The 12,099-nt window shown below is 36.6% G+C and overlaps 1 protein-coding gene across 3 annotated transcripts; it reads left to right on the top strand.

The window, feature by feature from the left end:
- The first annotated feature begins 1,873 nt into the window (after positions 1-1,873).
- Positions 1,874-10,289, top strand: LOC110454042 (sodium-dependent glucose transporter 1-like). 3 transcript variants are annotated; one of them, XR_002463333.1, is made up of 5 exons: positions 1,893-1,927; positions 2,207-2,244; positions 8,142-8,328; positions 8,536-8,827; positions 9,721-10,289. XR_002463333.1 is itself a non-coding variant. In XM_021503371.1 (4 exons), exons 3-4 carry the CDS (start codon positions 8,158-8,160, stop codon positions 8,755-8,757), a joined length of 393 nt encoding a protein of 130 aa, XP_021359046.1. In that variant the 5' UTR covers positions 1,893-1,927; positions 2,207-2,244; positions 8,142-8,157; the 3' UTR covers positions 8,758-9,067. The 3 variants fall into 3 exon arrangements, 2 of the variants coding, with proteins under 2 accessions (XP_021359047.1, XP_021359046.1); XM_021503371.1 differs by lacking the exon at positions 9,721-10,289 and having other exon boundaries at positions 8,536-9,067; XM_021503372.1 differs by lacking the exons at positions 2,207-2,244; positions 9,721-10,289 and having other exon boundaries at positions 1,874-1,927; positions 8,536-9,067.
- The last annotated feature ends 1,810 nt before the right edge of the window (positions 10,290-12,099 follow it).

Consider the following 12,099-nt stretch of genomic DNA (forward strand, 5'->3'; position numbering starts at 1 on the left):
ATTAATATCTGAAATTATTTTTTAAATTGAATGGTGAATTAAAAAGGAGTTCTTGTTCTAATGTGTCATGAAAAATAACCCTCACACATCAAAGCCGCCATTTTAACTTGTTTATTTTTAAAAAACCCGTATTTTCAGAGATAAATTATTGATCTTTGCAAGTATTGTAAAAACTTCATTTTAAAAAGCTGGTTAGAAATATTATCAAATAATGAGTTTCTGAAGACCTTTTGAAATTGTCTAAAGAACAAAAACGGAGTTTGTGTTCTCATGAAACCAGAATCATTCCCGATATATAAACACAGCCACGATGTGCAATCTTTCGATATTTGGTGTTTTCTAAACTTAATCATTCAAGTTTACATTCAATGTAGCACTCCCAAACCGCATGGAAATCTTAATATTACCTTGATTTTCGATGTTTTCTCATGGCATAATTATGTTTTGAACACGACAGGATTATTGAATCCTGCAAACCGTATATCCAATATGGCGCAGGTGAAGCGTAGCTCACGATATGACATCCGGTTACCAGTGACCAATGGTAAGGCAAAGAGCAAGTTGCCAATTTCTGCAATATACGTCTCTGCCATAACGTTTTCTCTGCGATAGAATATCAAGTCTATCTTTTGCTGTAATAACTTTTTCCACCTTTTTTCATATTCTGATGGAGAATTGGGAACAATCTCTATATAACAAACAGTCTACCTCAAATAAAGCTCGACGAGACTGAGTTGTCTCATGAAAAACGTGTTCTTTTAAAAACCTCGCCTTCGGTAAGTATATAACACATTTGTACGTGTATTGTTTGCTTTCCATTTATCACCGCACGTTTTTTGGCTAGAAAGAGTAATGAGCGTTAATACATTTTCATGATAAACAAGTGAAAATCAGGATATTTACGTTTACATTATATACCGATATTAAAGCAACGAATGGTAGTCGGACGGATTGAAATCCCCATAATTATATCATTAATTGTAAAAAGAAAAAATGTTTCAGCGAAATCCGGACCTTATTAACTAAGAGGGGATACAATTAACATATTTATGCAGTATTTGAAAACAAAAAGCACATTTCAAACATACTTAGGAGGATTTGTGGCCGAACGAGTGAAAATTGTCTTGGAGTGTTTGATGTGATACATTTATACACTTCTTGACCACACTTACTTGTTGACCAATGCTATTTCCTCCACCGTGAACAATAAAATCATCGAACAGGGACCCCGTTTACTAAACTGTCAGTATGTTACACAACATAAGTTAGATAAAGTCAAATCACAGTTTAATAATCGTAATATCAAGGTAGAAAAACCATGTGTGTGATTTGAATCTCAAACCTTATAACACTGTACCATTTGATATCTTTACATTTATAATAACAACTTAGGTGTTCAGGATAAATAGCGGCGTCGTTTGAATCTAAAGTATTGTACATGTACCTGCTATCAGTCGGCTTTCTTCAAAGTACCACGTAATGGGGTGCAGGTCGTGTTTGATAAACAAATAGCTGGACTCGGTACTACTAAGTTACACCAGCTTAATGGTCTAGAAATAAAACTTTATAAGCTACGACATTTCCTTATTAACTTATATTAGCGCAACAAATGCAGCTCAATGGACCTCGCTATGATCGACATCAGATCATTTACATAGCTTTCTCCTATATAACTTCATTTGGTTGCTGAGACTTTTCAGAATATATTAGATCATCTATTGCAGACACCTGTTGCTTGACACATATAGGCCATTACCTCTGCCAATATGGAATGTATGAAACTGTCATTTCTTAGTACCTATGTAGCCTGTCAATAAATCTACACAGTCACGTGTGCTGTTATCAAGTGTTTTAAGGAGGCTGCGGGTTTGCATGTGTACGCATATCTTAACAGAATAGTGTAAGAACACTGCTGCCCTTCTGTTACGTAAGTACGCAGCCTCCATTTCTTATTCAAATTAACGCAATTTTATTTACTTTTTTTCACGTTTTGACTAATGTTTTATTGTGGTCGTACCATAACAAGTTCAAGTTCAACATCAGTGTTCGTATGCTGCCTGTGTAGTTGTACCTGTGAGCCGTAATATACACAGCGTAAACACATAACAATTTGATTATAGTGTTTTATCTAACATTGTTTTTGACACAATTATTGCATTGCGTTTTCATTCCATTTCATTCGCGTTTTCATGCATTCCGTTCTCAGGATTCACTTGGTTCAGTTTCCGTCGCAGTACGTAAGTCGTAAGTACTGACTGCACATATTGAAGACCGGTAACTATGTTGTGAGTGCCTGTTACGATGAACTATTAGAGCTTTATAACAGGAAACTAAATTGTAAAGCAAATTAGATTTATCATCTGAGACATGATTTGTGAATGTTGCGTTTTGGAAAGGTGTGGTTGGCACAATATGTACCAATTGAGAAATATGTTTTTTATTATCATGTATACAAAGAATAATGAATATATTTATTCAGGAAATGAAAAACACATTCGAGACATCTTCAAAAAGTTTGTTACATAAACATGACCATTTTGATCTAGAAAAAATAAATGTATTCTTACGAACTATAGATTGCAAACACATAACCTTAATATAGAGACAGGTAGATATAATTATGCAGTGACTCGAAACCAGAGATTATGTACTTTATGTGATCTTGGAGATGTCGAGGATGAGTTTCATTTCATTCTTTAAGGTTATCTTATGTCAAGCCTTATTATCGTATTCGTCCTTCTGTCTTAAAGTTAGGGGTAGTTGCAAACAGTTGTGCTACCATATGTCTTCAAACCTTTTTATTTTATTTTATGAATGACAATACAGCAGGTTTGATATTGACATTTGTTTGTCATTGAAGATTTGCGTCATCCCATAGAGGAGTAGCGCGTTGGAGCATTCACCTATATATTCATTTTTTATTTACATTATGTGTATGTATTGTCCTCATTGTTAAAAATGTTCAGCATCCGGTAACCACCCTGGCACATAAATATTAATTATTGTTCCAACAATTGCATATTAAAAATAACACTAAATTAGCTCAATATAACAAATCGTAATTAAATTTATTAGAGATGGATTACAATGAAATACACATCTGTAAGATTGGAATTTATCTTATTCAGTCTGAAGTTAAGACAAACCCTTGACAGTCTGGCCGAATTAACATTTACAAGACTGTGAATATTTAACTGCACAGACAAAAGTTGAACAGCTACTCGGTAATAACTGCTATTGCTATATGATTTGATATTGCAATAAAAGACGAAGAACATTTTCTGATTGACTGGCATGCATTAAAAGATTATTATAAACAAACATGCTTTTGATCTTATAGCTTCAATATTTTGTCCGCATCTTAGATTGTGAAAGCTGCGCTGGCAATTTTTAGTGCTAGTATCGAACTATACCCTTAGATTGTTTCAATAACGTACCTATTGATATATGCTGTACCTATACATCCTTTACCTAGCACCTCTGTGCATAAGCGTATACAATAAGTGATGCGCAGTATTAGACGTAAATGCATACTCCTGCACGCAGTGGATAGCGAGCTACTCATTATTATTATTCGTATTATTTGACCAGACCTCACCGATAGATTATTTGCTTGGGCATGTACCGAATTCATTAAAGAACCTTGAGATGATAATATGTACATCCCTGATATGTATTGGATGCTTTGTGAAATCGTCAAGTGGAGGTACGTCCTTCATTATTTTAACCACGAACAGCCTACCGAGATCACTTGGCGAAACTATTCACAGACAATTTATAAATTATGCGTCGCTGATATGGGCTAGAAACCATAGATATGGAAAATGCAAATGTGTATTCATTTACTTAACATTATTTTCTACTGCAAATTGATCGTAGCTAGCCGCTATAGATAACAACAGAAATATCGATTCGAATAGTTTATCTTCTTTCGAACCCAGACCGTTTCATTCCATTTCGTTTGCAGCCATTCCTCGCGTGCCATTTCACCTACTTTCTATCCATTCCGTTCCTGTGAGAAAAGCATGGTTCCAGGCAGTGACATTATCTTCGTTCCGTTCCATTTAGGCATTGCTTCATTTTGTTTGTATTCTGTTCTCGTTGCGTATTTGTTGGGTTTTTTTTATTGCGTTTTCATTCCATTCCATGCGTTTTTCAACTGAAACGCTGACACCCCTGTAGTATTGTAGCTGTTCGTAAATTAAAAAAAAAATAAGTCGCATGGTATTCGTTCCTAAGTTGCAATTATTTGGCTACTTGATTAACGAATGCGAAAAGATAAAGATCATCGGGAGGAAGGTAGTTGATATTGGCCACACCAGGCCATGTCTACGGTTAGTAAATAAGTCGTAGTCCATGGTAACTGAGGGGGATACTAACAGAAAGATACATATTGTCATGATAACTGAGGGGGATACTAACAGAACGATACATATTGTTATGTTAACTGAGGGGAATACTAACAGAAAGATACATATTGTTATGTTAACTGAGGGGGATACTAACAGAAAGATCTATATTGTTATGTTAACTGAGGGGGATACTAACAGAAAGATGCATATTGTTATGATAACTGAGGGGGATTCTAACAGAAAGATACATATTGTTATGTTAACTGAGGGGAATACTAACAGAAAGATACATATTGTTACGATAACTGAGGGGGATACTAACAGAAAGATATATATTGTTATGTTAACTGAGGGGGATACTAAAAGAAAGATACATATTGTTATGTTAACTGAGGGGGATTCTAACAGAAAGATACATATTGTTATGATAACCGAGGGGGATACTAACAGAAAGATACATATTGTGATGTTAACTGAGGGGGATACTAACAGAAAGATGCATATTGTTATGTTAACTGAGGGGGATTCTAACAGAAAGATACATATTGTTATGATAACCGAGGGGGATACTAACAGAAAGATACATAATGTTATGATAACTGAGGTGGATACTAACAGAAAGATACATATTGTGATGTTAACTGAGGGGGATACTAACAGAAAGATATATATTGTTATGTTAACTGAGGGGGATACTAACAGAAAGATATATATTGTTATGTTAACTGAGGGGGATACTAACAGAAAGATGCATATTGTTATGTTAACTGAGGGGGATTCTAACAGAAAGATACATATTGTTATGTTACCTGAGGGGGATACTAACAGAAAGATACATATTGTGATGTTAACTGAGGGGGATACTAACAGAAAGATGCATATTGTTATGTTAACTGAGGGGGATTCTAACAGAAAGATACATATTGTTATGTTACCTGAGGGGGATACTAACAGAAAGATACATAATGTTATGATAACTGAGGTGGATACTAACAGAAAGATACATATTGTCATGATAACTGAGGGGGATACTAACAGAACGATACATATTGTTATGTTAACTGAGGGGGATACTAAAAGAAAGATACATATTGTTATGATAACTAAGGGGGATACTAACAGAAAGATACATATTGTGATGTTAACTGAGGGGGATACTAACAGAAAGATTCATATTGTTATGTTAACTGAGGGGGATTCTAACAGAAAGATACATATTGTTATGATAACTGAGGGGGATTCTAACAGAAAGATACATATTGTTATGTTAACTGAGGGGGATACTAACAGAAAGATGCATATTGTTATGTTAACTGAGGGGGATACTAACAGAAAGATATATATTGTTATGTTAACTGAGGGGGATACTAACAGAAAGATGCATATTGTTATGATAACTGAGGGGGATTCTAACAGAAAGATACATATTGTTATGATAACTGAGGGGTATACTAACAGAAAGATACATATTGTTACGATAACTGAGGGGGATACTAACAGAAAGATATATATTGTTATGTTAACTGAGGGGGATACTAACAGAAAGATCTATATTGTTATGTTAACTGAGGGGGATACTAAAAGAAAGATACATATTGTTATGATAACTAAGGGGGATACTAACAGAAAGATACATAATGTTATGATAACTGAGGTGGATACTAACAGAAAGATACATATTGTGATGTTAACTGAGGGGGATACTAACAGAAAGATTCATATTGTTATGTTAACTGAGGGGGATACTAACAGAAAGATTCATATTGTTATGTTAACTGAGGGGGATTCTAACAGAAAGATACATATTGTTATGATAACCGAGGGGGATACTTACAGAAAGATACATATTGTTATGTAAAATGAATCTTTCTGTAAGTATCCCCCTCGGTTATCATAACAGAAAGATACATATTGTTATGATAACTAAGGGGGATACTAACAGAAAGATACATATTGTGATGTTAACTGAGGGGGATACTAACAGAAAGATGCATATTGTTATGATAACTGAGGGGGATACTACCAGAAAGATACATATTGTTATGATAACTAAGGGGGATACTAACAGAAAGATACATAATGTTATGATAACTGAGGTGGATACTAACAGAAAGATACATATTGTGATGTTAACTGAGGGGGATACTAACAGAAAGATTCATATTGTTATGTTAACTGAGGGGGATACTAAAAGAAAGATACATATTGTTATGTTAACTGAGGGGGATACTAACAGAAAGATACATATTGTTATGATAACCGAGGGGGATACTTACAGAAAGATACATATTGTTATGTAAAATGAATCCAAAAGACGTTCTCATTATATAGGACGTTTTTGAAACTGGCGGTAGTTTTTTTTCAGGAAAATCATATGAAAAAGGAAATGGTTTGAGATTTTTCATAAATATGAAAGGTATTGAGGAAGTGGTTATAAAACACTAAAATTTGTACATTTTACAACAAGAACTATTTCCTGCACTTTACAAGGGCGTTCCCGTTTTTGCTGATAAAAAACATTGCTAGAATCCTTTACCCTCTCACGAGCGATATTATTCTGAAAGCGTGACCACCGCGTCATCACATAATGCAGCGTAACTAGGATCGCATCATCAATTTTGTCACGATGCACTTAGTTATCATTTCAATAAGTTTGTCAGGGACGTAACCAGGACTATGAGTATGTGGAAGCATACGAAGCNGTTTTCAAAGGCGTAATAATTAGTTCCATATGTACAAGAAACATTTTCTTTAAATAGTCAATAAAAGAAACAATATCAATGAAATAATGAATTAACTGAGGGCCCAGGATTATATGAATTGTTAAAGTTTATCACATAAAGTTCTACAATGTGATCCTTGTTAAAAGTATACTTGAAAAAATTACGTGGAAGCCCGTCCGTGCGTACGCCTGGTTACGTCCCTGTTTGTACGGTAGGAAAGTATATGTGTATTGATAAAAAGATATAAGACCTTGGGATAACATGTTTTATGTTATCAATTCAGAAATGCACTTCAAAGTCGAATCCATCTGTCCAAAACATTCTTGAACGCCATAATGCAAAAAAACACTGTCACTGGATACGTATACTATTTCAAGCAATAATTCTACAAATATAAAAGCAATAATCAAAAAACACTGTCACTGATCAAGTGTAGCTGAATCGAGTCACTTCGGTACATATATAACAACTATTGTACATACGCTTACAGCGTGTAGCCGAATCGACATCGATTATGTTGACAACTCGTACATGTATTTTACACCTTTGTGTGCATACGCTTCACTGGTCATTTGTCCGATGAATGTAACAGTGTACATATCGTACTATTCATCGACACGTCACATAGAACATGTTATTGGTTGTGTAAAAAGAACTTTTAATAATACAGTTCCCAAGTCTTGCAAGGGGCGCAGCAGTTTGATTTTAGTTTCTTCAATATCCCTTAGCAAAAGACACAAATTAAAACCCCACGATTCTACAGGGTTTCAAACTTCAGCATTCTGTATTGTCAAGGATAGCGCCCCACTTACCCTGGGATATCCGTCATCCTGCCATTTCAGTAACTCTTTGCTTTAAGAATTCGATTGTGATCGTTGTTATTTTAATGGCATTTTAATTCAAAAATAAAACTGAACTGTTGAAGGCATTTTTGTATCTAACAACGTATTTAACTTGATATTTAATCATACATTTTTTTACAAAGATTGCCAACTCTTTAAAGATCGAATACAGTACATGTTACTGCTAGTATCCGTACAACTCAGTGTCATATACTTTATCGCAGTGTTCGGTTATGAAACATGGCGGAGTTGAAGACAATAACACCGCCAGGAAATCTGCCAGCCCGAAATAAGGTCAGCCAGTCAGATGAAAGGATTGCCGCTGAGAACGAAAAGGATGAAAACGGCGAGGAAGCGACGTGCAGTAAAGTTATGAGGACCATGGCGCTAGTATGTGTATGGATAGCAATGGTATGTAATGTAATTACTTTGTAACAATATTAATTTCTGTAACCCTTCAGCGAAACAGCATGGCACATGTTCAAGGTGCAATTATAGGGTCGTACATTAATTAGGAATATCAAAAAAAAGATGATTCTATGGGAAAAATAATAATCACATGTACAAAAGGAAAATATCCATAGCTTTCTCTAAAATTCTGTGTCCGGTGTATTACAGGGAACATATATGGAAATAAATGGTCCAACATTGAAAGACTTAGTTCTAAGAACCGGAAGTAGCTACGAGGATATCACGAGTGCTGTATCCGGTCGAAGTGTTGGCAAATTTGTTGGTGTAGTGATTGGGGGACTGCTAACTGACCGGTTCGGACGTTACTGTGACCTCTTCCTTGCTCTATCGCTTACGGTAGCTGCGACAGCAGTGGCCATTGTGCCGTAGATTAACCAAACCGAGGTTCTATGGGTCTTCTATTTCCTGCTTGGCATCACGATCGGGACCATTGACATTGGTGAGACTGTTATATAATGTAAATAAAACCTGATATATATTTTACAATTATGAAAGAAGTTCGCTCAACTTACATGAATCAAGCTTTTTGGCCAGGATCCATGCGCGTAGAGGGTCTTAATGTTTGAGGAAACCAGATAACCTGGTGAAAACCCCAAAGGGTAGAGCAGGTGACACTATACCATTTTTAAGTCCGATTGGGGAATCGAACCTCGGCCGTCTTGGTGAAAGGGGAGTACCCTATCCACTACCTCACCCGACTACAGGAATTAACAATTCAATATAACTAATGTAATTAGCGATAATAACAAGGTATTTTTTTATTAACGTAATTTTCTTTGAATCTTTTATCCATTGTGAAAACTGTGTGTATCGTTGAACGGGAAACGACATGTGTATGTAATGCCTTATCCTGCAATGTTTCGATAGCATTCGTGTGCATTACACGCCCAATCCAATATCGACTGGAATACCGTGTTAATATGTGACGCCTTGTTACTCTAGTGACAGCTGCGGATCACATAATCGTTATGAGCTATATTTAATGTATAAGATATCGTGTGATATGATTTTATGTGTAACGAGAGGTGTCACGAAGCGAGTAGAGCAACGCCATTTCGATATGTACAATCATAGTTTCTTTTTAATTCCAAAACCATGTTTGTATTTTGTAGAACATGTTTTTGAACCAAACCAAAATCAGCCAAGCGTTCAGTCTGCACTATGCGAGTCAGATGGCGCAATTAATCCAAACGGTATTAAATGTCTCAGCCAAACAATGTATAACATGAACATAACACTGTAATCTATCGGATAAATCCATGGCGCCTAACATAGTCAATATCGTGTATCCATCTGTCATGTCATCTTAACTGATCTTCTTTACATTTTTAGCTAGACAGAGAATAGTGTTAGTCAGTTGGAAGGAACAGGCAGCCTCTCCGATACACATTGTTCACCTTGGTTACGGCGTGGGCGGATTTATCGCTCCTCTTATGGCTAATCCATTCCTTGTTAACACCGAGACCGTTGGACCTAATGTAACCAACTCATCTGTTTCAAACATCTCCGTGATGCTGATGTCTACTATCTCCATTCCTACTACGACCACAACAGTTATTATCTCCCCTTCCACAATAGAATATGCGTACGGTAGTGTTGCTGGTCTGACCATCGTGATGGCTGGTGTTCTTTACATGAATCAATGTAAAACATCTCCACGTTTCAAACACAAGAAAGGCAAAACGGAAAACAGCGAACAAAAACTTACGAGAACTAGAAAATGGCGGGAGATGCTAAACCCTGCATCCTGTGCTGAGGGCAGCTTCTGTTTCGGCTCCCTGATTCTAGTAACATTGTTTCTGAAATATTTCGTCTACACTGCTGTTGACAGGGTGTTTTCGACCTTTATCAGGTCGTATTCCATCGATCAACTTCATTTCAGCAATGATGACGCCAGCTACCTAAACACATTGTATTGGATATTCTACGCTGTAGGTAGGTTTGTAGGGTTCGTGTCCGCTAGGTGGATTAGTGTGAAGATTCTCCTTGTCATAGAATCTGTCTGCTTGGTCGGCGTCAGTGTAGGTCTGTTCACCGTCGGAACTTATTCCCAAACAGCACTTTGGGTGTTAACGGGAATGTCCGGATTTTTCATAGGGCCCATTTTCCCGTCGGGGATCGCATGGGGTGACCTTCACATTGAATTGACAGGACTAGCCATCACATGGGTTCTCCTAGGAAGCTCCTTTGGGGGTCTTGCTTTTCTGAAATTAGGTGGACATGCTTACGATCATTTTGGCGGTATCGCCTTTGTATATATGGTAATGATTTTGGCGATTGTGGTTTTCTGTGTCGATATCATGCTTACAATTCTCAGTATGGCAAAGAAACGTATCACTAGACAAACGTATAATGTAGAGCCACACGACAAGCAACTTCAATCTTAATACCCGCTAATACTGTGTCTAAGGACTCGTATCACTAGACAAACGTAAAGTGTAGAGCCACACGACAAACAACTTCAATCTTAATGCCCGCTAATACTGTGTCTAAAGAAACGTATCACTAGGCAAACGTATAGTGTAGAGCCACTAGACAAACAACTTCAATCTTAACACCCGCTAATACTGTGTCTAAAGAAACGTATCACTAGGCAAACGTATAGTGTAGAGCCACTAGACAAACAACTTTAATCTTAATACCCGCTAATACTGTGTCTAAAGAAACGTATCACTAGGCAAACGTATAGTGTAGAGCCACTAGACAAACAACTTCAATCTTAACACCCGCTAATACTGTGTCTAAAGAAACGTATCACTAGATAAACATATGGTGCAGAGCCACACGACAAACAACTTCAGTCTTAATACCCGCTAATACTGTGTCTAAAGAAACGTATCACTAGGCAAACGTATAGTGTAGAGCCACTAGACAAACAACTTTAATCTTAATACCCGCTAATACTGTGTCTAAAGAAACGTACCACTAGACAAACTTATAGAGTAGAGCCACACGACAGGCAACTTCAATCTTAATACCCGCTAATACTGTGTCTAAAGAAACGTATCACTAGACAAACGTATAGTGTAGAGCCACTAGACAAACAACTTCAATCTTAATACCCGCTAATACTGTGTCTAAAGAAACGTATCACTAGACAAACATATGGTGCAGAGCCACACGACAAACAACTTCAATCTTAATACCCGCTAATACTATGTCTAAAGACTCGTATCACTAGACAAACATATAGTGTAGAGCCACATGACAAGCAACTTCAATCTTAATACCCGCTAATACTGCGTCTAAAGACTCGTATCACTAGACAAACATATAGTGTAGAGCCACACGACAAGCAACTTCAATCTTAATCCCCGCTAATACTGTGTCTAAAGAAACGTATCACTAGATAAACATATGGTGCAGAGCCACACGACAAACAACTTCAATCTTAATACCCGCTAATACTGTGTCTAAAGAAACGTATCACTAGACTAACATATAGTGTAGAGCCACACGACAAGCAACTTCAATCTTAATACCCGCTAATACTGTGTCTAAAGAAACGTATCACTAGACAAACGTATAGTGTAGAGCCACACGACAAACAACTTCAATCTTAATACCCGCTAATACTGTGTCTAAAGACTCATATCACTAGAAAAACGTATAGTGTAGAGCCACACGACAAGCAACTTCAATCTTAATACCCGCTAATACTGTGTCTAAAGAAACGTATCACTAGACAAACTTATAGTGTAGAGCCACACG

This window comes from Mizuhopecten yessoensis, unplaced genomic scaffold (genome assembly GCF_002113885.1).
Source record: "Mizuhopecten yessoensis strain PY_sf001 unplaced genomic scaffold, ASM211388v2 scaffold7643, whole genome shotgun sequence".
In the NCBI taxonomy this organism is placed as follows: domain Eukaryota; kingdom Metazoa; phylum Mollusca; class Bivalvia; order Pectinida; family Pectinidae; genus Mizuhopecten; species Mizuhopecten yessoensis.

What these genes read in the sequence shown, in the direction of transcription:
- LOC110454042 (XM_021503372.1), top strand. Translation starts at nt 8,158, where the DNA reads ATGGCGGAGTTGAAGACAATAACACCGCCAGGAAATCTGCCAGCCCGA. An exon ending in TATGTGTATGGATAGCAATG is followed by an intron (nt 8,329 to 8,535) that starts GTATGTAATGTA and finishes GGTGTATTACAG; the next exon opens with GGAACATATATGGAAATAAA.